The 27,164-nt window shown below is 34.5% G+C and overlaps 1 protein-coding gene across 1 annotated transcript; it reads right to left on the reverse strand.

Moving 5' to 3' along the window:
* Positions 1–1,794: 1,794 nt before the first annotated feature.
* On the reverse strand, positions 1,795–26,234 carry LOC136039975 (uncharacterized). The gene is made up of 5 exons (XM_065724033.1): positions 24,948–26,234; positions 17,988–18,154; positions 14,418–14,577; positions 5,757–5,856; positions 1,795–2,367 (listed from the first exon to the last, which is right to left on the reverse strand). The coding sequence occupies exons 1-5, from the start codon at positions 26,189–26,191 to the stop codon at positions 2,236–2,238; spliced, it is 1,803 nt and encodes a 600-aa protein (XP_065580105.1). The 5' UTR covers positions 26,192–26,234; the 3' UTR covers positions 1,795–2,235.
* Between the last annotated feature and the right edge of the window lie 930 nt (positions 26,235–27,164).

Below are 27,164 nucleotides of genomic sequence, written 5' to 3' on the forward strand. Positions count from 1 at the left end.
GTGCTATGATTTGTTGCAATCCATATACTTTGGCATTTGGACATGGCAAATTGATAAAGTCTTTGAAATGAAACATTAAGAAATGCTCGCTCACTTTGTTTTTGTGCAACCAGGTTCATTGTATGACATCACCATCTCAAATGCTCTGGGAGATTATAAATGATTATTTATTATAAATAAAAATAGTACATTTATATCTATATAAAAAAAATAATATTCATATTACATTCATATCTATTATAAATGTTCTTCATTTATAATAAGCTTAACATTCTTCTAGACGACTTTAGAGAAGTTCAAGACAAAAATTGACTGTATGTACTTAAAGTACTCTTCAAAAGTGTCTTTAAGTATATATTAAAGTACTTCAGCATCTCAAATGCTCTGGGAGATTATAAATGATTATTTATTATAAATAAAATAGTACATTTATATCTATATAAAAACAATAATATTCATATTACATTCATATTTATTATAAATGTTCTTCGTTTATAATAAGCTTAACATTTTTCTAGACGACTTTAGAGAAGTTCAAGACAAAAACGTACTGTATGTACTTAAACTAATCTTCAAAAGTGTCTTTAAGTATATATTAAAGTACTTGGAACTGTACTTAAGTACATGTACCTACGTACCGGTCCAACACTGTAACTACCCCATGACATTCTTGGGCATAGAAACTCCTATCTATAGTGATCGATCCGCATATTCTCCCCGGGAAGTTTGAACAGAGTACAGGAATAAAACTTACAGTAAAGGCCCATTTCCCATGAAATTTTGATAACACCGAGACTCAGGTAGCGCTAATTTTAGCCAATCAGAAAATTTAAATGAAAAATCCGATTGGCTAAACTTGATGCGAGCTAAATCTTGGCATTAGTCAATCCCTTGGTTAGTTCATCTTTGATGGTTTTTTTTTTTTTTTTTTTTTTTTTTTTTTTTTTTTTTTTTTTTTTTTTTTACAAATCTCAGGTTGGCTTTATTTCGTAAGATTGCCTAACTTAGGCAAAGAACTCTTCTATAAGTTAATAATATGTGTTTTTATTGTAAACTGAAATCGGGCAAAAAATGAAAAACAGAACAATTTTTTTCTGACAATAGTAATTAGCAAAATTGAAATTTAAAGCAAAAACAAAGATTACCATATCTTAGCCTATTTAACATGTATATATAATATTAATTAAAAACAAGCTCCCAAGTGATACTTCCAGGACTATAGAAAACTAGTACTTTACTAAAATGACAAAATGGTTTTAGATTTCAGTACAGTAATTACACATACCATCTTAAGATGTTTTTACAGCAAAGTTTCAGTAAACTGTCATATTCTGAGTCATCTATTTAATGTATTAGGAACCAGTGGCGCCAAATAAAAAAATAGGGGGGGTAAGTGTATTTTGCAATATCTAGGTGTAGATTAAATTCGTCATTTTTCATACTGAAATGAGAGTTACTTTTAATGGTAAAATTTATTATTTTGGATATTTCTCTATTTCTTTGAAAAGCTTACAATTATTGAACTTTACCTTGATTTTTAAGCCAAATCATAGTTTGTTGCTCTATAAAATTAAAAAAAAAAAATGCTGGGTTACCGGGTTTAATAAAATGACAGCTGTTCTTCATCTTAATTTCAATAACTTTCATTGAAATTAAATGTAATTAATTAATTAATTTAATATGATAATTTAGCATAAGTAAAAATCCAATACCAGTTAGAATTTTTCTTAATAATTCCTAGCTTAGTTTCACAAGTATCTACGATGCTTCTTGAAAAGGGCAGTCAAATTGAGAATTTGTTTAGTGGTTTATTCGTCATAGATATTCTGTCTCAGGTCTTAGCATTAAATGTATTCAAACTGAATAATTTGAGCACAGCATAAGCACTGAGAAACTGTTACAGGTTTCTAGTAGCTCAATCATCATTTACGTAGTTCATATCGTTAAGTTTTGAAAGATACTGATCGTTGACCCTTTTGTTTCCTTATTTTTTACTTTGAATTTAAAGGACAAAAGTATAATTTTAGCTGTTTTCATAGGCTCAAGATAAAATTTTTGTTCCGAATTTTAAGTTTCAATTTCACTCTTTACTTCCATTAGGAAAACTTTGTAATTCGAGTAAAAATTCAAAACGAATGATAACAACAAAATGACGTAATAAATTATTTTTCCAACTAAAATTTGAGAAAAAAAGAGAATAAATAAAAATTGGTAAAAGAGGGATCGATATATAAATTATGAAAGTTGGTTCTTTTTAATGAATCTTCTAGGATCTCGAAACTGCATCTTTACAATGTTCTCAGCATCACAATCGCTCCTTGCCAAACAATTTTCAAAGGACTTTTCACGTTCTGCCACACACTGAATCTGCAAAAATAATATATAGATTTTTTCTATAAAATATAAGGTGCTCTAATCAAGTTTTTTCTAGTAATATTTATCAATTTGTTTATGAAGCGTCAATAGTCTTGACAATAAGGTAATTTTCAGTAAAATGAGCAGAAACACTGAAAATAAGAACTCTCCAGATCGAGCATTCACGCAAAAAGACAGAAACAAACAGGCAGTTTGTCAAACAGACAGTTTGTCAACTGTCCGTTTTTTGGTTGGCATTCCCGAAAAATCAAAATTTTTGGCTACCCTTCATCCTTCCTCAGTAGAATGTGACTACATTCCGTAACAAAAAAAAGGAAAAGAAAAGTTGTTCCAAAGAAACCGGTGTAAGGTCGGTAAAAAGAAACCGAAAAAGAACTAAACAAAAAAGAAAAAAACACAAGAAAAAAGTAGATAAAAAAAGACTTAAAAATGAAAACTAAAACTAATCAGAACTTGAAAAATAAAACAAAATTTCTTTACAAGCGTTATCCAGCTAATAACAAAACAAAACACAGTATAAGAACTAACAAAAATAAGCTGAATAATTAAATTCCTGGAAAATTCAGCAATTCAATATTTTATTTCACTGTACCATTTTTTTTTATTTTTCATTTTCACGTATATAAAAGAAAATATCAATTATTTATCTTGTTTTCTGTTGAGTACAAACAGCGCGATAGGTTTTAGAACTTTTAGAGTTAGGTGAGGGGGAAGGGGGCAGTAGCCAAACTTTTATTTTCCATACTTTTTGTTATCTTTAAAATTGGCTTGACTATTAAAATTAATTTTTACTCGTTTTAGCATGTATTTACTCATCAATATCAATGTTTACTGTTTTTACTTTTGATATGATAATTGATTTTAATTTGTGTTAATTTTGGGTTTGGTTTATTTTCAATAGTAATTTCTGATCGTTTAGAGTTTGAAGTATTATAGGACTTGTTTTTGCAGGTTTAAAACAGGATTGTTTTCTTCTTTCTCGTAAATTTTTTTTATCATCTTTAGTTCGTTTTTCAGTGTCAAAGTTTGGGTTTTAGTTAAAATCATAAATATGTATGCCTTCGAATTAAGAATTAAAATATCTTATTGTAATTTATTAACTCTAATTAGTATCTTTTGATTTATTTCAATCCTCCCCCCCCCCAACATTCACTGAAAGTTTCAACTAAATGCCATTAGCTGTTCCTGAAATATTGCAGATACACCCTGTGAGAACTTTGATACACATAGTGTCTTTTGTTTAAGTTCAACATCACCCTCAACATTCTCTGAAATTTTCAACTTTACCCTCAACTGTTCCATATGTATTGCATGCACCAATTTAACAAGTTGGATGTATATAGTAAATTTTGTTTTGGTTCAACATTCCCTGAAAATTTCAACTTAACACCATTATCCGATCCTGAGATATTGCACACATGCTTTTTTGACAACTGAGATGCACATAGATGTATTCTGAATAAGTTCAACACTCCTCTCAAAATTCTAAACAGTTTAATTTAATATTCTTGCCCATTCCTGAGATATTACAGACACGCTATTTTGAAAACTAGAATATGTATGGTGTCTTTTGGTTTAGCTCAACATCCCAATCGACATTTCGTGAAATTTTTAATTTAATAATCTTAACCGTTCCTAAGAAACTGCAGCTAAACCTTTTAACGACTGGGTTATGGTCTTTAACTTCAATATTCCCCTCAACATGCTCTGAATGTTTTAACTTGATACCATTCCCTAGTTTGTTTGTTTTTTAAATTTAAAATATGCCGTTTTGACCGCCTGGATGTATATTGCGTTTTTTGTTTTGGTTCAAGATGCCCCTTACCTTTCCATTTAACTTTCAACTAAATACCCGTATCTGTTCCTGGGATCAATATGGCTACGCTCAGATAAGTTCTTTCGACAATTTAGATGTACCTAGTGTCTTTTGACATTATGTAACATCTTTTTCAATATTCCCTTGAAACTTTATATCTCTATCCATTTGTGGGATATTACAAACACTTTTGATAGCCTGAATACATTACACCGTTTTGAAAATTGGGATGCAGTTAAAGTCTTTTGATTTAGTTCAATAGTTCTTAATGTATAAATAAAACTTGCGGTAGTATTTGCAGTCATAGTCACAATTGCAGTAATAATAGCATGTAGTAATAGTAGTAGTCACGGTCTCAATTAGAAGCAGTTGCAGTGATGAGTTGTCGCCTTCGTAGTCGCATTTTGTCACACTCGTAGTCACAAATAGCCGCAACAACAGGTAAGTTGTATTCGTATTTAGTTCAAGATTATCTTCAACATTTCTAGAAGGTCTCAATTTGATACTTTCGTCTGTCTTCTACAGATATTGTAGATGCGCTATTTTGAAAACCTGGATGCGCATAATTTCTTTAATGTTGTATCACTCCTTGGAAATTTCAACTTAATACTCTTAGTAGTTTCTAGAAATCATAGGTTTACTATCTCGAGAACATGAAAAAAAAGCAGTGTGTTTTAGTTTAGTTCAGTATCCCCCTAGACATCCCCTGAAAGTTTCAACTTAATACCCTTAGCTGTTCCTGAGGCATTTAGATAAACCCTTTTTGATGTAAAAAGTGTTTTCTGAATTAGTTCAGCGTCCCCTCAGCCCTCCATTAAAAATTCAACTTAATACCCTTAGCCCTTATTCAGATATTGCGTATACACCAATTTGACAAGTCAGATGCACAAATTTTCTTTTGATTTACTTCAAGATCCCCTGGAAGAATCCCTGAAATTTTCAGATGTTCCAATCAGGTCATTTTGACAAACTGGATGCATATAGTATCTTTTGATTTAAATCGAGAATCTTTAAAATTTTGACTAAGAACTATTTACAAAAGTCAAGGATATTTCACACTGAGTAGATATGGATTTTTAGAAGGATTGGGAATTGAAGAATTGGTCATTTTAACTCGCTTTACTCGGTAACTTGGTAATTATATCCTCATTATATATCATCACTAGGAAACCCTGTGTTAAAGAGAATGACTTTAGATTTAGTGTAATTTACATAGCAGTCATGCATTTATGTTTTTCTAGATGTAAGTTTCAAGAAAACAGAAGTTATCCTACTGTTATTATATTTTGATAAATCTACAGCCTTATGTATTGCCTAATAATTCAAAAGTTCCAAAAAAATGGTAAATGGCCAAAAAATGTGTTTTGACCCTACCCTTTTAAGATGAATTCAATGATTCTGGTTAAGACTCACATATAGATTGGAGCCTTATAGATTACTTTTACTCTCATTACCATGGAGTGTTACTCTTCACATAAAAGTTGATGAATACTAGAAAGTGTTATTTCTCCCTCTGGAAAAACCAGAACATTTATCATATTTTATAGTCGTTAAAGGTACTTACTTTTAGTACATTAAAGTAAAAGTTCGCGAGAACATCCGCCAGAGGATTCTTGGTCGCTCTTAAGCACATTTCAAACTCACCGTCGCAGTCACAATGACTTCTGAAAAAAAAGAGTAAAAAACGTTTTTTTAAGGATTATAAAAATTTTATCTCTCGTCCAATCAAGCTTAGCAAGGCTGTAGAACTGGGGGTAGACAACAACTTTTAAATATGTAGATCAATTCCTAGGAATACTTCTCTTGTTTCAATTTATTCCCATGAATACAATTATTTCAGCGCTCCGTACGAAAATGAATGCACTAAGAGGTATACAAAGGACCAAAACGAATAAGATAAGAAAGGGAAATAAAAAAGGACGTGTAGTTATTTCCGTTGTTCTTAAAAATTTTGAAAACTTTCAAAATAGCAGTGTTGTCATTAACATTAAAAAAAGTGGCACTTCCACAGTTTTCTAGTCGAAAAAACAAGTTTCCTCGTTGTTAGGAATAGTAGATTTTAATTCCCCATTATGGGGGTTTTAGACTATGTTTATTCCAATGATTCAGTTTTATTTTGAGCCGATAAGGTTTTTAAGAGGTTTCGGGCTGTTTTTCAAATTTCCAACAAAAATTTCCGTAATAACGTTTTGCCTCTAAGAATAGTCAAAATAACAGTTACTATTCCCGGATCAGCAACAAATCATGTTACACATTTAATTTTTTTATTTTCTAAATGTGTTCTTATATTTTCAGTTATAGTTCCTTAGAGTTTGTTCCTTATTAAATTTCAGCTGCTGCTAAAACACAAAGGTTTAGTCAAATATCAGAAAGTATATTCATGCGTTACCACACATAAGGTGATTCAGAAATCCCCAAATAGCCTATGTTCGTTTTTTATTCAAGAGAAAGCACAATTATTCTAAGCGAGTTCTGTGTCTGAAGAATTGTGGGGGAAAACTGTGTTGGCTGTTATTTGTCATAACCTTAAGAGGCTGACAAATCACAAGAAGAATTAAGAAAAACGATGACCAACATTAACAGTTGCAAGCATTTTGGGGAAATTGGAAGATAAGTCGGCGTTTGGGGAAATAGTTTGGGAAATATTGGAAGCAACAGTAATGACAGTTGTCAAATATGGATCTGAAGCTTGGGCGCTCCAAAAAACAGAGGAAGATTTGCTAGATGTTTACCAGAGAAACTGCCAACGGATTGTTTTGGGTACCCAACTGACAGACCATATTTCAAACAGTAGGCTATTCAAAAAGTGTGGCTCAATCCCACTTTCTAGGGCTACAATGAGAGAAAGGTTCATATGGCTAGGGTGCGTTCTGTGAATGAAGGATGACAGATTGCCAAAGATTGCCCTTTTTTGCCAACCGATTTAGGCTAAACGAAAAGCAGGTTGTCCAAATTTGGGATCGAAGGATGTCTTAAAGAAAGATTCAAGGGAAATAGGAGCTTCCTGGGACGGTGTAAGGACGGAGGCTTTGAATAGATTGGGATGGAGGAGGACCATGCGTAGCTGTGTTGGTCTCAGGCGGCTTGATGCTGCGGTGAGTTGTTAGTAGTAGTAGTAGTAGTAGTAGTAGTAGTAGTAGTAGTAGTAGTAGTAGTAGTAGCTATTCAATTTAATTTCAAATAGAACGGTGTTAAATAATTTTTACTCCTTTCACGACGGCTATTTTCAATCAATCAATCAATAATTTTATTGACCCATATAAAATGACACGAAAGTGTCCATATGGAGTAAAGGAAAAAAAAGAGAAGAGAGAAAAAAAAAAGAAAGAATCAGACTATGATAAACAATACTAAATAAACGCTCTATAATATGGGTAGCTACGGTCTAGAGATGAAACAAATTCGTCACGTCGTTGGTCCATAGCTACAAATGGATCAGTAACACCATATAGTTGCGTAATTGCGGTTACGAGCCCAAAGAGGAAGACTTAGAAGATACTTTGCATACTTGTAATATAGCTTACGAATTGTCTGCAAATCAATCATGGTAAATAGCTTCGAAAAAGGAGCTAGGGGTAGGACATGAGGGATTGGGTAAGCGTTATAGAGTCTAGCCAATACATTCTTACTGCAACGTGTTTCAGCATTAACTAGTAGTCCATAAACTGTTCTAGCCTTTGCGCTGAAATGCCCAAGTAGCCCTGCACACGTACTTTTCAGGACAGTACCAAGGGGTAAACCCAGATAAGTTAGGGATGACGGAAGTTCGACATCCGAATCACCCCAAGTGACTGTGGTACTATCAGATACTGGTCATTTAAAATTGAACTTAATACATTCTCTCTTACTCGGATTGAAATTTAGACCAATATCGTCATGCTCCTCACTTAAAGTTGCAAAATTCTTCTCTATTAAAGCAAGGGTTCTACTCAAATTAAGGATATCGTCAGCATAATTCATTAGCGATAGGTCCAAGCCACGAAAAATAAAGCTTTACAATGGTAATATTGAATACTCTTTGACACGCGTCAAAAGTCTAATAAAAAAATCAATAATATTATTTGTAATTTATTCTAATACTATTGTAGGCCATTTGAAATTTATAATATCAAGCATGGGCACCGGCAGGGGGAAGGGTGGGGGCTTGCCCCCCTCTCTCTGGATATTTCGGACAGTAAAGTAATTATAAGGAAACCAAAGGAAAGAGAGCAAATTAATAATTAATAATGGGGGAAAACTGTGTTGGCTGTTATTTGTCATAACCTTAAGAGGCTGACAAATCACAAGAAGAATTAAGAAAAACGATGACCAACATTAACAGTTGCAAACATTTTGGGGAAATTGGAAGATAAGTCGGCGTTTGGGGAAATAGTTTGGGAAATATTGGAAGCAACAGTAATGACAGTTGTCAAATATGGATCTGAAGCTTGGGCGCTCCAAAAAACAGAGGAAGATTTGCTAGATGTTTACCAGAGAAACTGCCAACGGATTGTTTTGGGTACCCAACTGACAGACCATATTTCAAACAGTAGGCTATTCAAAAAGTGTGGCTCAATCCCACTTTCTAGGGCTACAATGAGAGAAAGGTTCATATGGCTAGGGTGCGTTCTGTGAATGAAGGATGACAGATTGCCAAAGATTGCCCTTTTTTGCCAACCGATTTAGGCTAAACGAAAAGCAGGTTGTCCAAATTTGGGATCGAAGGATGTCTTAAAGAAAGATTCAAGGGAAATAGGAGCTTCCTGGGACGGTGTAAGGACGGAGGCTTTGAATAGATTGGGATGGAGGAGGACCATGCGTAGCTGTGTTGGTCTCAGGCGGCTTGATGCTGCGGTGAGTTGTTAGTAGTAGTAGTAGTAGTAGTAGTAGTAGTAGTAGCTATTCAATTTAATTTCAAATAGAACGGTGTTAAATAATTTTTACTCCTTTCACGACGGCTATTTTCAATCAATCAATCAATAATTTTATTGACCCATATAAAATGACACGAAAGTGTCCATATGGAGTAAAGGAAAAAAAAGAGAAGAGAGAAAAAAAAAAGAAAGAATCAGACTATGATAAACAATACTAAATAAACGCTCTATAATATGGGTAGCTACGGTCTAGAGATGAAACAAATTCGTCACGTCGTTGGTCCATAGCTACAAATGGATCAGTAACACCATATAGTTGCGTAATTGCGGTTACGAGCCCAAAGAGGAAGACTTAGAAGATACTTTGCATACTTGTAATATAGCTTACGAATTGTCTGCAAATCAATCATGGTAAATAGCTTCGAAAAAGGAGCTAGGGGTAGGACATGAGGGATTGGGTAAGCGTTATAGAGTCTAGCCAATACATTCTTACTGCAACGTGTTTCAGCATTAACTAGTAGTCCATAAACTGTTCTAGCCTTTGCGCTGAAATGCCCAAGTAGCCCTGCACACGTACTTTTCAGGACAGTACCAAGGGGTAAACCCAGATAAGTTAGGGATGACGGAAGTTCGACATCCGAATCACCCCAAGTGACTGTGGTACTATCAGATACTGGTCATTTAAAATTGAACTTAATACATTCTCTCTTACTCGGATTGAAATTTAGACCAATATCGTCATGCTCCTCACTTAAAGTTGCAAAATTCTTCTCTATTAAAGCAAGGGTTCTACTCAAATTAAGGATATCGTCAGCATAATTCATAAGCGATAGGTCCAAGCCACGAAAAATAAAGCTTTACAATGGTAATATTGAATACTCTTTGACACGCGTCAAAAGTCTAATAAAAAAAAATCAATAATATTATTTGTAATTTATTCTAATACTATTGTAGGCCATTTGAAATTTATAATATCAAGCATGGGCACCGGCAGGGGGGAAGGGTGGGGGCTTGCCCCCCTCTCTCTGGATATTTCGGACAGTAAAGTAATTATAAGGAAACCAAAGGAAAGAGAGCAAATTAATAAAAACCATGGAAAAAATGTGTGTTGCCCCATTGTTGGCTACCTGCCAATAGATTTTGACCCATAATAAGGAATATATAAGTTTGAATTTGTGACTGATTGATAACTTTCCATTTTTTCACAGCCTTTTTTCTATATGGTTTGGTTGGAGTAACAAAAAAAATCATATTCTTCATAGCTATGAATGGTAAGGAAATAACAATCCTTGTCAATAATGAAAGTATAAGAGCCTAACTATTGATAACATTAAATCAAAGAATCAGATTTTTATGGTAATCCTCAATATGTATTTGCTTATTAGTAAATAGTGCAGTTATTAGAACTCAAGAAAGTTCGTATAATTATAGAAAACACAAGGAAACCAACTTAATACGGGGCAATTTTGGTAAAAATATACCGCCAACTTTTGCTTGCATTGCAAGAGTACCCATCAGCTGAAATATGAAGCCACTATAATCAGAAATGTTTCCCCTGAACGAAATGTTGGAAATTTCGGTATTTTTCCCCTGAATGGATACGTTTTTTGTGTTTTATTATAATTTATTTATTTTTTCCAGGAGTGATTGTATTTATCTAATTGTCACTTTGCATTCAAAACTAAATTCTAAATATTGAATGAAATATTTTTATTTGATTTTCTTCGTCTCAGTTTTATTGTTTTACTTTGAACAAACTACTTTGATAATGTGTTACTTTTTACAAGCACTGAAACTAACCGCATTAAATATTTTGGTGTTTGCTAACCAAGTTCAAAATTGTCGATATTGTTGAAAAAAATCCGTCCAAAGCTTCCGCATTGCTCAACAGAACTTAATGCTGGGAGTTTATATTTTAGTTTCTGTAAGTAGGCTAATGTTTTGTGCATTTTTTTGTAATTACTTACTTTTTTCATTTTTATATACCTTTATTTTAATTGACGTACTTTTCCATTGTCTGTAGAAAAATGTTTGTCTCTAAGCTCCATTAAATAAAAAAACAAGTTTTTCAACTGAAAGTAAGGAACAGCACTAAAACTTAAACTAATAGATATTATTACGTATATGGGGTGGTGCTCCTCCTCCTCAACACCTTGTTATTTATACGACAGTTTTTCCAAACTTTAAAAAAGGCTACTTATTGTTCTAGTTAAGCGACCCTTGTATCTCAGTAGTCGTTTTTGAAGAATTGGGAAAAAATTTAAATTTACCGTAAGGATTGAGATGTTGAAGAGGGGGAAACCCCCTTCATATACGTAGTAATTTCTGTTCGTTTTAAGTTTTAACGTTTGTCCTTACTTTCAGTTTAAAAAACGTGTTTTTATTTAATTTCTGATTGTTTTTCAAATAACGTCAGGATATCTGGCTCCACCTCCAAGGAAAAATTCCCCTCCCAACAGAAATATCCTCTGGACAATTCAATCCTGGCAAAAGGTCATTTTATCTCCAAAGTCATAGTTATTGGGTGTTTCAACTATGTTAAACAAAATAGCCATCTCAAAATTTTGATCAGATGATTTTGCGAAAAAGTGAAGTGAGCTCTCTCCCAACGCTCTAGGCCCAATGGGTCGACATGATCACTCCTGAAAAAACAAACAAACAAAAAACAAATAAAACACGCATCCGTGATCTTTCTTCCGGCAAAAATAATAAATCCACATTTTTTGCAGATTTGAGCTTGTAACCTCTACAATAGGGTGCTTTGATACGCTAAATTTGATGGTAGGATTTTCATTAAAATTCTATGGCTTCTAGATGGTCTTTTCCCCTTTTCCCGAAAATCAGACAAATTTTTTCAGGCTCGTAGCTTTTGATGAGTAGACTAAACTTAATGAACTTATATATTTAGAATCAGCATAATAAGCCAACTTGTTTAATATAGCTATTGGTATCAAAATTTTGTTTTTTAGAGTGGTAGTTACAATTGAGCCTTGTCCACTTTACTTACAGTTCGTTACTAGGAACTGTTCGATTACCCATAAAAATCCAAACAGAGATCATTGAAATAATGATCGTTTTTTCTGCATTACCAACAGTATTGTATTCATAAAATTTTACAGTTTCATGAAATGTAATTAAACAAACAGAAAGGGTTTTCCAACTAAAGTAAGGAGCAATTTTAAAACTTAAAATAAATTGAAATTAATCTACACATAAGGGGGACTGCCCCCTTCTCAACACCTTGCTCATTAAACAAAAGTTTTTTAGTGTTTTGAAAAATTTGAATATACTTAAAAAATTGGTGATGAATAGCAATTCTGGTAAAAATTCTTTGTTAATATCACTACTAAAGAATTTCAGTTGGATAAAAAGGAGCATTATTATTTGTATGGATGGAAATTCTGTGAGACCTTTGATCTTCTACTAACTGAAGCCATCACATCCTCTAAAATAGTATTTTCTTATCGATAAATACATTACATGTATCTGTTAAATAAATTGAAGTACTTCATATGAATACAAAAAAAAATACTACCATTCAAAATTGCTGAAAACTAAGGTCCTAGCAGTAGGCCTATTTGCCGCCCAAAGGAATTTCCTGGCGGCGTTACTGATGGCCTACCTTGCCTTTTTTCACCTCTGTGCTGATAGATATGGGAATTTAACATTTTAGTTGTATAAAGAAACATTTTGATTGAAACATTCCCTCTACCTCTGGGCCAATTCCTACTTCCCTCTACCTCTTTCAACTTTTATCTGAAGCCTCATGAAGAGTAAGCAGTTTGTCCATTAAAATGTAATTGTTTAGGAATCAACCCGACCCCATCTAATCAATACCCCCCCTCATTATAGCTGCTACGCAATTACAGATTACCAAACGCAGCCTAATGTTATTGCAAATAAAGCGAATCAACTTGGTTGAATCCAGTTCTGCCACTGTAGGGTATTGTTTCTTTTGCAACAGGGAAGCCTAAAGTATACTTGCTGATACTTGGAAATCAATTAGCTCCTCAAAATTTTAAATCGATTGCAAATTCGTCCTCTTTGGGGTAAAGTCGTATTTTGGTGCCCTAGAATGGCACCAACTGGTGCATTACTAGAATGGCACTTTACCCCTGGCCCAATCTGTATGGTCGCTTAAAAAAGAGCTTTAAATTTATGTTTGAATGAGCTCCCTCCCAATTATCTTGGACCTTCGGATTAATACAATCACCCTTGGGAAAAAAAAATAAATAAATAAACACCCATCGACAATGTTTCTTCTGAACAAAAAAAAAATGTGAAACTCCACATTTTCAAGATTGGAGTTGGAAACCTCTACAGTAGGGTTCTCTGATAGGATGTTTCTAATAAAAGGATTTTCAATAAGATCGCTTGGTTTTTGGGGGGATATTTCCCCTTTTTTCAGAAATCAGGCAAATTTTCTCAGATTTTTGGTTTTGGCTAGGTAACAATAAACTGAAGGAATTTTATATATTTAGAATCAGCATAAAAAGCCAAGACTGCCGGTATAGTAATTGTCATCAGAATTCCGTTTTTAGTTTTGGTGAATATTTGCCCGAGTCACTTTTAATTTCCAGTTTTTTTTTGTTTTTTTGTTTTTTATCACAGACTATTTAAGAAGACTATCTTGTAACGAAATTTTTTTGAAACTGTTCATTTTATTTAATTAAAACAATAAAGGACAATAAAAAGAAAGGACAATAAAACAAAGGACAAAAAAAACAAAGGACAAAAGGACAAAGGACAATAAAAAGAAAGAGGGTCAGTTTGACAGCAGGATAGTCAATTTCAAATTTTGTTTCTCTTTCGCCGTTCTATTTTTTTTTTTTTTTTTTTTTAATGTCTGAATATATAAGGAATTTAAGTTCGTGGGGGATAATTGTCTTATTATAAAACAGGTACATTTTACATGACCTTTATAAAATCAAAACGTGGTATCTATGCAGGCATGATGATTTTTTAGCATCCCTACTCCTTCTGCTATCCTAAGGCGTAGTAAATTGAATACATCAATAAATCTTTCTATAATTTTGGCTTGAGCTTCATTTTTTTAAGATTAAATTAATAATAATTAAATATATTATCGATTAAGTAAATTGATCCCTTTGCCAGGAACCCTTGTCGTTTAAAATTTACTGGATTTTGTTTCATTTTTTGCATGCAATTTACTTGCTCTTTTTATTTGAGAATTTTGTCCTAAAAGTATTTAAAAATAAACTTATTCCTACGAAAACATATCCAAAATATATTCCCTGTCACCCAACAACCACTGCTATTTTGGCGTCTGCCCCCCCCCCCCCCCCCTGAAAAATTTTCTTTCAGCGCCCTTGATATCTAGGTAATGTCAGCTTTTTCAAAAGTATACTCACTTTGTATAAAGTGAAATGTTTGTTAAACCATATTTCCTCTTAAATGGTTTAATTTTAATCGGACAATGGTCATGCGCACGGCAGCACCGATCAATATCCGCCTCTGGGCCAAGTTCCTCATACGATTTGGCAACATCTCCTCTCCCACACCATTTCGTACCTAAAAGACAAAGGATAAATAACATAACATATATAAAACTCTAAATATATATGTTCATCAGAGAGAAATGATAAGATATGCATTGTATGTTATGAAGTCAATGATTAAAATAAATTGGTAACTCATAAGAGAAGAAAGCCAAGGTCGTCCTGTAGGACTGAAAAACAGCCAGGGCTCTCTAGTGTTTTCCAATAAAAATATTAAATTATTTTTAGATTATTAAATAAAGATATTAAAATATACATCATAGATATAAAATTATTTTCAAAAAATCAACAACAATAAAATATATATAAGGCTCATTTCGTGACCCTTCCCCCTGAAACAAGCATACTTGCGATAATTCTACAGCTGCAACTTACACTAAAAGAACAAGACACTTAGCTATAATATACAGAATATGAGGTAGCACAGCTTGTAAAAATTAACCATCGTGAGAATAAAAAAGAATAGCTTCTGATATCCTGAATTGAAATTTGGACTGAGAGTGCAGTATTCTTCAGTAAAGAGGGAAAATATTCCTGAGGTACGCCTAGTAATCTGACTTAGGTTGAAGATGCCGTTATCAAATCAGAAAAACGATATGTTCATGCGGTGAACTATAAAAGGTGAAGGACATTTATCCTATGCGTCCAAACCACAGTTCTTAAACAGGATAAGAGGAGTATCTTGATTAATTCACATTGCCTTTAATTATAAACGACTGATTAATTGTAAATAATTAGATCAAGATTAAATTCATTCAAAAAAACTCGATTGTGTATGTTTTACACATCAAGTTTTTCTTAAAGGGGATTCTATACTTTAAATCATTTTGCTAACCTCAGTGTCCGCTGCCAGCCTCAAAGACAAATGTTCCATTAGCAAGTCCTCCCAGGGAACTAGCCACCAACCGGAACTATTTAGAACCTATGATTTAACTATGAATTTGACTGAAAACGGGATCAAATTTCACGTCCCCTGTGCCTCAGTGTCGGCACAGCGATCTCCATCTCAATACAAAAACGCACCTTACCCATCAACAAGGAATCAGCAGCGAACAAATTCAACACCTACTTCACTACCTTGCCTTCAGTAGACATTCCTGGTTACCAGGTCATAAGTAACATCCCCGTTGCCGGAATATCTTTTCTTCTCATCTTTGTTGTGAAATAGAAGTTCAGACTACCAGACTAACGGTTCTCAGGCTACCAGAGTCAAAATTTAAAGTTACTATTATACAATTTTTGAATTCTTTCCTTCAATCTCCTACCATAAGGCGTTTTCAGCAGAGCAGGTTCCAACCATGTTCTTTGGCGGTAGAACCCGCATTTTAAAAACACTTGTTGTATTACTCGTGTCCAACCTGTGCTGAGATCTGTGGTGCCTGAAAACGCGGCTTTTGAGAAACCTCGCAGCTACGGATCATTTTAAGAGGTTTTATCTTAACGGAAATTAAAGAACACGGAATCAAATGGGAAAGTAAAACTCTCCCGTACATAAATTATGCTGATGATTGAAGCATCTTCGATGAAGGTGTTAGAAAAATGAATGAACTTTCAGAGGCTTAGTGAGTTCAGGATGCGAGAATTAGTTTGAAAATTAATGTTAAGAAGACTAAATCGCTAAGGCTAGGAATAAGTGAAGATGAAAAGGTGACGTTGGGTAACGAAAAGATTGATCAGGTGAACAGCTTCACTTACCTTAGTAGTATTATTAGTAAAGACATCGGGAGCAGTGAAAATGTTAAAAGTAGAATAGTCAAGGCTCAGAGTGTTTTCTCATTGAAAAAAGGTTTGGAAGAATTTGAAGATAAGCCCCAAATCAATATTAGAACATTGAAAACTACATTGATGACAGTGGCTAAGCAGGGTTTTGACGCATAGGTGCTCTGAAAAACGGAGTAGATTTTGCTAGATCTTTTCAATAGAAATTGCCTCCGCATTGTTTTGGGTACCCGACTGAGTGACCCCATCTCAAAATGTGGGCTGTACGAAATTTTAGTTCAATCCCACTTTCTAGGGCTATAGTGACAGAAAGATTGAGATGGCTAAGCCATATTCTCCGGATGGAGGATGACAGATTGACAGAGATTGTTTTCGACCAGACATCTAGGGCTAAAGAAAAAAGGTCTTCTGGGTTGGGGTAGGAGGAGGTTACTAAGAAAGATTTAAGGGAAATGAGAACTTCCTTGGAAGGTGTAAACAGGGAGGCGTTGAATGGACTGGAATGGAGAAGGACCGTGTGTAGCTCTTTTGGCCTCAGGTACCTTGGTGCTGCAGTCATTTGTCACTACTAGTAGTGGCAATATTATTATATTTATCTCAGAATATTCATCCTAATAAGGGTAATCGAAAAAAAAATCACAACATCAAGATATGGAGACACAAGGAAACTCAGAGTCAATTTTTCCCGGATGGGGATAAAAAAATAGAAAAGCTGCAATTTTTTTCTTTAGGAAACGGTCTCAGAATGTTACACAGAAATTTCAGAAATTTCAGTCTCAGAAATTTCTCAGAATGTTACACAATGTCACGCTTTTCTTTAAAAATTTAGTGTTGAAGGAGGGCAAGAGTGTAAACGTCATCCATCCCCTTCGTATAGTGACCCTGGTATGAAAATATGAAATATTACACAATAAAATTCAGATTGATATTCAGTCGTTGGAATAATATTGTGCTTATTAAAAAGGCGAACATTGGGTCTGGCAGAGCAAAATCGCAAAAGCTCAATTTTGAGGCAAGTATAAATATATGTTTGAAGGATTTTAAGAAGTTAAACTTGAACCGAGAGACAACCAATCAGAGAAATAGGCGTCCAAAGTAATTCCGTTTTTCAAATTTTTCCGAGCCATAAAAACGAAATATCTGTGAAAAATTTCAATTCAAAAAAAGCTTGTTTTTTCGTTATTAAAGATGTAATTATTTTATTAACAAATTATAAACATGTTTTATAGTTATAAAATGGATAGAAATTTTACGATTAAGGGGAAGCCTACAAGAAATTGTCAATGGATGGAAGGTGGAATTTAAAGCTTTTAGAAAAAATGTTTGCCAGAAGGGTCTCACCATCCATTACAAAAATCTCATCTCAATTATCAAAAAATTATTTATTCTCCATAAGATAATCTGACTGACTCACCTGGCCTATGTTGATCATTTCCCTATCTTCATTTTTTGTTTCATCAATCCGATCAAGAAGCTAAAAAGGCATTAGGAACTAGAGGTTACCAAAATAATCGAACACTAAAGAAAATGTGACGAACAATGATGATGACACATGAGAAAATTGAAACATTAAACATGATTACATAGTTGCAACAGCTAAAAAGGAAAAATATATTTAAAGGAAAGCGGAAAATTTAAACAGGAAAGAAGTTAAAAGAGAAAATATACAACTAAAAAGGAAAATCAAATAATGTGTTTAATTACCTGGTAAAATTCCATTTAAGAGTGTCCAAGTGTTCCATTTATCATCTGGTATTCCTTCGTTCTTGCATCCTGCTATCATATGAAGCATTGTGTCAAAGTCAGATGGCTTGAGTTCTACACCAGCAAGCGACAAATCCTCTAAGGCCTTTTCTTTCTCTTCCTTCAAGCTAAAACAAACAAAAAATTAGTGATTTTGAATAGGAAATCATTGAAATTAACAATTCATTTTTCACTTTTTACTTTCGGTCAAAAACGATTCTTTTTATTGATTCTGTGCTTGTTCCTCCTTTCATTTTTGTTCTTTCTCCTGAATACGAAAGGAGCTGCTACCATCACACTTCAACATCTCCAGTAATTATACTAAAACCAAAGTTTCTTACCAACATAAATTTTTAAAGAATCAGTAGTTAAATCACTGATTTTGCAGGAAGAGGAGGAAGTGGAATAAGAATATGCACGTGTAAGTTTAATAAGATTAGAATCACCCTTTCTTCGAGGGTTATAACCACGATTTGAGAAATCTCAAATTCGAAAAAAAAACTGGCAAATTTTTACTTACACTTTCTTATAGAGGCTTTAGGCTGCAACAAGCATAATCCATTAATAATTGGAACTCCTTTATTTGCTTATTGCCTTTAAAATACTTAAAAAAAAGATGACACTGTTTATAGTAATTTTTTTTCAAGCTTTGTGTCATCAACACCAAAACCTTACATTTTGATACTAGACAAAATTAGAGAAAAACTATTTGCTTAGAGAAACCAAATCACTTCTAATGAAGAGGGGGTATATTTCGGTTTTGAAGTATGTGGTTTATGCCATACGGTTATATCCTTCAAGGTGGTTATCCAAATCTTTGAAAAACTGGAATGCATCTTTTTCATCCATCAACCACATACACTAATATTTATTTATTTAAATTATATATATATTTAAGGGAAGAAGATAGAATGGCTAAAAACTAAAAATAACAAAATAATTAAAAATTCCACAAAAACCTAAACGAAAAAATAAACCACTATTGAGAAAGAGGGGCTATTTCAGTCCTGAAGTCTACGGTCTTTACTGCAGGGTTATACCCTTCGTGGCTCCTCCGCGTTTTCATTGTTTACTGTCCTCAATTTAATTTCCTTACTGTACGTGATCACAAGGACTTGAATAAAAGGCGCAATTCCAAATCGAGACTTTGTGTAACCAATTATATGACAATGAAACGAAAAGACGAACAAATCTGACAAAAAGCATTTGGTAGCCAGCGAAGCATAATTGTTTAACCTTCTAAGATCTGTGGTTGGGTCCATTTGAACCCACTAAATCTGCCCTGTGTCGACTATAATTGATTTTCATTGCTTCAGATCCATTGTTTTCCCCAATGTTTTATTGTGGTTTGTTTTTTTCTTGCTGAGTAAAACGGTGACTAATTTTTGCGCTAAACAGGTTAGTGCACCTAGAGTAACTAACCAGAAGCAGACGGAATAAAATGAAAAGTGTATCTTAATTCCCCCCCCCCCATTTATTCATAGATAATAAACTGTAAAATGTATTTCATCAACAATCTATTGATTTAATAAACCAGTGCATAAGGATTGGTGTTCAGTCTGTTGATCTACAAATTTAAAAGTCTATTTTGAAGTTATTTTTTTCTTAATGTCAAAGTTAAAAATTTCGTATCTCAAGAAGTCGTACCATGTCAGAACACCTTGCAAAAAAATATCATTTATAAGACATGATTTTTCAGGTTGATAAGTTGCGAAATGACTATGCACAAAAAATTAGGTTTTCAAATTTGCTTTTAAAGTTCAGATCAATAGATATGCTAAATGTAAATTAAAAAGCACAGGGGGAATTTTATAACCTATCTATCAGAAGAGAAAGGAATGAAAAAAAAAATATTGTTCCTTGATACATGGAGTCTGACCGTCTTGCAAAGGGAGTGAATTCACCCCTCTTCAATGTGAAGATCCTTAATATATCCTTGATTTGATTCGCGGCTCTTGCCAGGGGTTTGGCGTAGAGAATGGTTAGACCAGGTGGATTTATCACTTATCACATTTGTGGTTTCTTCTACTGAGATGTGGACTTATGCGAAAAGCTCGTTGACTTTTTGTTTCACCAAGTGGAAGAGGGGGAGTGCTCTGGGTCTTTTTCATTGAGGTAGTATCACTGTTCTTCGTTGCATGAAGATTTCAGGTGGAGGATTGGAAGCCCAACCAACCCTAGGTCTAGTATCTAATTAGAGCTAGGACTTGGCTCGATACAGAAAATCAGGGGCACAGCTCTAGAATTTTTATTGGGGGGGGTAAGAGGGGTCCGTATCCGGAGAGTCAAGGGAAACATGGGCTATATAATAAATTTTTATCCAAATCATTGGGGGGAACTGCCCCCTTGCACACCCACCGAAACGACACTCCTGCAGAAAATCACCAGAATGGACTATTACCCATCCTATAAGGTTGAGGCTGGCCATAAAACATGAAGCGTTTAGTTAAGTGCAATCAGTATCATCTATATTAATTGTTCTGGAAATATTTCTTTATTAGAAACGTGATATTTCTATCAAGGGCATTGCAAATTTAACTAGAAATAGCGGTCATATCACAGAAATAACAACAATATTGCCATTTCGTTGGAACAATAAATGAGAGTAGAACTTGGAAGCACTTTTAAATTCAAACAAATGGATTTCCATTTGAAGATGCAAAAAAAAAAACTTGGCAATGGCTATGTGTTTTCTTCAACATAATACCTTGGACACAAAAGGTGGAAGTCAATGGGAATATTATCTCCGATGAGTAATTTGGATGTACCAATACTTGGTACATCCAAGTATTGATAGTTTCGTTAGAAACGAATAATCTGGTGCCCCAGGCCCCTTAATGTAGTTCCCTGTGTTTGCATTAGAAAAAAGTACCCATCTTATATAAAAGGATGTATTGTTTCTTCCCATTCTTTGCCATCGTGTTCAATATGTGCTACCCATACACCGCTAGCTGGACCACTGGTAAGAAAATCATCAAAATTTACTTTTCACTATATGAAATAAAACTATTTGTGCCTTGTTTTGCAGCTTCGTCAATAAATTGGTAATTTGCTCCTTGTCTTGACCAAGAGGCAATTAACAGCTTGACCAGTGGTTAGTTTGTACAACAGACAAAACTTGTCTCGCGATCAAATAGCTTTACAAATTAAGGGACCATGAAATACAAAGTATAACAAAAAATGTAATTTTTCTCAGACTGGCGGAGGGTGTTTTCTCCTAAGAGGCAGACAGGAAGCAAATGTAAATTTGCTTGTGTTGATAGACTATTAATATGGTAGTTCCTAATAGTACTCAAAGAGTTATTGAGCGGACAGGTTGCGGCAACTACCAGCTTATGTTCAAGCAAGAGGCAGGGAGATCGACCAATGCCGAGCTGACCACACTTAATTGGAGCGTAGGTCTAAACCCTTTCTTAGGATTTCGAGCAGCTTGAAAAATGATAAATAAATGTTTTCATATACAGGAGATCGGTTTTAACCCTAGGACAACCCTTATTGACCCCTTTAGATCTTTATCTGCATAAGAGTTATCTTACTCGTCTGATTAAAATCCCAGGAGTAAAGTTTTGATCTAATCAGGGCCGTAGAGAGTCAGGACTTGGTCCCCAGGGACAACACTCTTCATGCCTCATCCCTCTTCATGCCTCATTACTGAGGCATGAAGAGGCAATTACCTCATTACTGATGAGTAATTGCCTCATTACTGAGGCAATTACTGAGGCATGTTTTCTTTTTAGCGCAGTGATATCGAAACAACGATTATGATGGGTCCTTGAAGCAATTGGGGTTCAGAGCTTACACTTTGCCAATTTTTCTAAATTTTGAGCTTGGCACAATTCACTTACTTAGAACAAAAATTTTGCATGATTACCCGAATTACTCACAAAAAGATGACCACAAAAATACATTTCTGAATCTCCCACTAGCTTTTTGTCAATCAGAAATTATTAGGTATACTTATACCTAATAATACGATTATTGCCATGTCCTAAAACTGATTTCAACATCTGGCCCCTTTGTTCCTCCTTAGCACATCTTATCTACATTTTTAGGTACCTATTTTGTACTTTGGCTGCTCAATTTTACGTGCGGGGGTATTTTCCAGGATGCAAAGGGTGTTATGGGAGGTATTTTCCAGGGGGCAGGGTATTTTCCGTGGAGGTAAACTCCGGCTCCCGTATAATTGAGCAGCCACAGAGAAAGTATAACAAATTATAATAATGAAGAAAATAAGGAATTTTGAAGACTGCCAGCCCTAGGTATTTATTTTCACATTTTCAGTTTATTTTAATTTTTTCTTCATATTTCGGGGGGTTGAGTTATCATGGCAGGGTAAGATAAAAGTTAACTCTTAAGTTAACCCAATATGACTCTAAATATTTTATTATGGTCATAAAATATGACCATATATAAAGAAAACATTCTAATAGAAGCCGTATAGTTAGATTCCTTATTTTATGTTCTTTTCAAAAGTTGCTTTTTAAAAACCTTTTCCACATCCCCAGTGTTAACTTTTATCATACCCTCACATGATAACTCAGCGAAGACAAACTGGAAAATATAAATAAAATACATTGGAACGTTTTGCACCTCTGCTCACTGGCAGATCCAGGGGATAGGGGGACCCTGCTCCCGAAGATAGTTTTTGGCATCCGCATTCCTGGTTTTTCCCTCTCTTTTTTAAAATAAATTAGTCAATTCGGTCAAATATTGGCGTTCTTGTCAAATCCCCCCCCCCAAAAAAAAATTTGCTCATTGGTATTCTTATCGTATTGCCCTACGCCCAAGATTTTGCTCTAGATCCGCCCCTGTCTCTGCTTATATTTGGAATTTAGGTAGATTATTCCCAAATTCCTTATTTTCTTCATTAATTTTATACATCCTAATGCCCCTGCGGATGTTTAATTTTAAATCTGGAGTTCTTGGGGTGTGGGGCTCTGTGGAGGGAACGTTTATGGGGAGTTATACAGGGGAAAATAAGGCAGACCCCGAACATTTTTGCTTTTTTGATTGATTTTTTCCTTTTTTAGTAGCTTACGAAGTAAAAGCACGTTTGTCATTCCAAGCTATATCTTTGGCTGTAAACTACACCTATACTTAAATATAAAAAAAACAACTGCCTGATTTATTGCAATATTTATAGGCTTACCTGCACACGGGGGAAGAGGTCATCCCAAAAAAGAAAGTTGTGGTGTAAAATACAATTCAGTGATTCACCCCTCCCCCCAACTTCGTGATTGATATACTAATGTGACTGTGAGTTAAAATAGTAAAGGCGGGTACCAGGGGTACGAATTCCCGAAAATGTAGGAGCAGACAAGGATTTTCTTTAATCTTCTCTAAAATGAATAAATAGTAAAAAGATTCGAAAATCTAGTTCGCAACTACCCCCCTCCTTCCAATGAAAAAACCTGGTATGTCCATACCCTCAGTCATAATTTTGCTGTTGGAGGGAGGGAGGGTTTTGACACCATATACGTCATTTTTAGCCATCGAACGACGAGAAGTGGCTTCGCCTCTTATGATATTTAAATCTCGAGGAAGGGGAGGGCCATGGCTAAAATGCTTATATTGCTAATTAATATTAATTGCTAATATATATTAATAAATATTTAATATTAGCAATTAAAATGCTAATATTTAAATCCCTGGGTAGGGCCATGGGCATGGGCACATTGTGTTTTTCCTGCTCTCCTTACATGACTCTTGAAAAAAAGATTTTTTCATAATAAATGGAATCAGTTTAAGGTTATTTTTAAAAAATATATATAATAATAATTTAGTGTGCCTATAGAAAATTTCAAAAAGACTTGATAACCAGACTCCCAGGGAGTTTTTAATGCTTACCATGCATCTTGCTAAATATGCAACTTTAAATACAGCCAGTTTTGAAGAATAAATCAAATATGCCAATCTAAATACCAAACTGAAAAAAAGTCATTTGAAATAGTAGCGGAAAGTAATTAATGTTTAAAATAAGGAAAAATATTCAATAAGAGGAAGGGGCTACCACCTTTAATGCTAGTAATAGATGTTTATGACCAGGATCCAGGGGCATAATTTGCTATGGGGCAGGGCGGGGGAATCTACAAAAAACTCGGTTTGCCGCTCCCTAGGCCTTAGTTTAACCGCCCACCCCGGCTGAAATTAATTTCTTCTAGAATTTTGTAAAAACTAGAAAAAAACGCACAATTTAAGCATCAATCGAAACAGAGCTTTTTTAATAAATATTTACAGTTATAGTATTATAAAGTACATTTATAGTACTTTATAGTACCTTTATGGTACCAAATGGCTTATTTTTTAGTTTTTACTGTCGTTTTCACTTGATTTTGGAAAATTGGCTCCAACTTTTTGACCAAATTATGCTACTGCCAGGAGCATCTAAATCATTTTTTCTGAGTAAGAGAGGAGTTTTTCTAACTGGAGTTTCATTTCTATCTATTATTTTACCGACCGTGATAAAAAGAAATTTGGTGAAATTGTGGTTATTAAACCATCACGCATTAAAAATCGCTAATATTAATGTTGTTCACGATTTGTCATGCAAATTGGAAGGCAGGAGCCCCCTCACAACCCCACCCATAGGGAAAACCCCTGTTTATAGCCTAAATGGACATATGCCAAAACACACGACACTAGACATGAATGTACGACGAGTTTCAGGAGGGCATTGGAGGTGATTTTTAGATTATTGAAAGTTCTGGGTAGAAGGGGAACAATATTAAACGAGAAACCAAACATAACTTAAAATATCCAAACGCATTTTTAGTTCTCAATTTTCTATTCACAGGAAGAGAGAAGTCTTTAAAAATTAGGATGTATTAGATCATTGATTCAAATTAAGTAGAATGTTTGTCAGGATAAGTTTGCTAATAAAGTAGCTCTCCTTCACCTAAGGACCTTGAAACTAATACTTACACTGGTTCCAGTAGGCGACATGCAGTTGAATTTAATGCTTTATCGAATCCAACAACCGCAATTGTCTCTTCATCGTAATATGCCTTCGGTTTCACCGTCTCATTAATGTGGAAATTTCTAACCCACCAAACATTGAGTCTCGCTATTCTATTTTCTTCAACCCCTCTATTCTCGGGGCTCAAATCAATCAGATCTGATTTGGACTGGGCCTTCCTCCGAATAGGGATTTTATTTTTCAGATTTTTAACGCGACTCAATATGGGACGCTTCTCAGTGCCCTCCGTCTTCGGATTCCAACTAGGTGGTAGGTCTGCCTCAGGGGCCTTCAAGTTCATATCCTCGCTATTTTTCAACCTCTCTTCACTTTCGCTAACAGCCTCTAAAGTTTCTGTGATATCGGTGTCTTCTAAAGAGTCTGTAAGAGTGGAGGGCTCTTCAACATTAGTCAGTGATTCTTCTGTAAAATTTTCGTCCGACATATTCGCTTCAAGTGCACCATTTCCCCTTTTTCTAACTGAAAGTCGCCTTCTTAAAGTTTTAAAGCGGGATATAATGGGACGAGGATATTCTATTTCACCTATTTTATCGTTTTGGGGTGAAACATCAAAATCGATCTCCAGTTTACTTTCCATGCTTGATTTCTTTTTAAATGGTAGCTTCTTTGAAAAGCCTTTAACTCGCTTAGCAATATTTTTACGCTTTTTTGAAGCTTTAAGGTCATAGTTTTTGGCTAATTTAAAAACATCCTTTTTAAATGGCACAAATTTTTTGCTATATTTATTCAATCGATTTATTTTCAAATCTGACCCAACTAACCCTGTATCTGCCAAAGGGATAATCTCAATTTTGGGTTCATTTACTAACAGAACTGGATATGGTTCATATTTAGCAGTTACCATATCTTCGCTAATACTAGCAGGGGACTTAGAATAAAGTTCTCCGTTTGGTTTTACCTCTGAACTTGTATTAAGATCTGAAGCAGCATCTGGGACATTATATCCTGTATTCAAGTATTCCACAGTTTCACTATAAGCTTCACTCTTTCCACTAGAACCGGAAAAATTTTGCACCGGCTCTAAACTCAAAGTTGAGGTTGTTAAGTCATGAGTCCACAACTCAGGGTCGTCAGTTCTTTTCAACCTCGCAGAAAACTTGGTCGTTAGTTCACTAGTATCAGTCACGCCACTGCCATAAATAGTTAGAATTAGAACAAGAATACAAAAAACTGTATACAATCGTTTCATCGTTGCAACAAATTCTTGTAAAGATAAAAATTATTCCCGGAGAAAATTATCAAGCTAATGGTAAAAAGCGGGTACTGTGACGCAACAGTTAATTTTTGACCCACATTGAGACTCGTTTGGTAGTTAATGTAGATGCAACCGCTTTTAGAGATTTATATTTAAGTTGCTCTTAATTGATATCACCGCAATGAAGCAATCAAAGAAGTTATCCAGGTAATTTCTCTCCCAAATGGTAACTAGTTACACAAGAGTAGGGACGTGGAGTGAGTGGAAGCTTCAGCCTTTCCCCCCTATATATCAAGACTTCTGATTTTGCGCTGTTATTTCTTTTACTTGCTATATAATTACTCCTAAGCCCACAACTATTAAGTGGAAATAAATAAAATATTAGACCAATTGTGTAAAGCATAAGAAGTTCTTGGGTTGTGTTGGCCCGGTTATGTTTTCTTTGGAGAAGGTAGGGAAATGTGAGTTAAATTCATCAAAACAAAAACAAACAAACAATTATTATAAATAATAGAAGAAATCATAAGAAGTTTGCAACTTCGAGGCGGAGTGGATGGATTGGAGGCAAGGCTGAATCCGGGATTTTTTGGGCGGGGACAAAGGCTTCTTTTCAGGGGGGGGCTAGCAGGGCAGTCACGTCCCCCCCAATAATTTGGAGAAAAAAATACTATATGGCTCATGCCCCTTGACAATCCGGATACAGACCCCTCTTGCCCCCTGCCATGAAAAATGCTGGAGCTACGCTCCTGGCAAGGAGGAGGTACGAAAAAAAACACATTAAAATTTATTTATTCATTATTATTACTTTTTTCGATTTCGGGAAGTATTAAAAATTTCTGCATTCGATTTTTCTCCAGTAAACAGGTAAAATAAGGCTTATTCATCATGAACTAGACATAGAGTAATACATTTTACTTTCCTCCGAAGGCTCATTGGCCTGTAAAGAAGGGGGAAGACAAATAAGTCT

Source organism: Artemia franciscana, chromosome 20 (assembly GCF_032884065.1).
Source record: "Artemia franciscana chromosome 20, ASM3288406v1, whole genome shotgun sequence".
NCBI lineage: Eukaryota > Metazoa > Arthropoda > Branchiopoda > Anostraca > Artemiidae > Artemia > Artemia franciscana.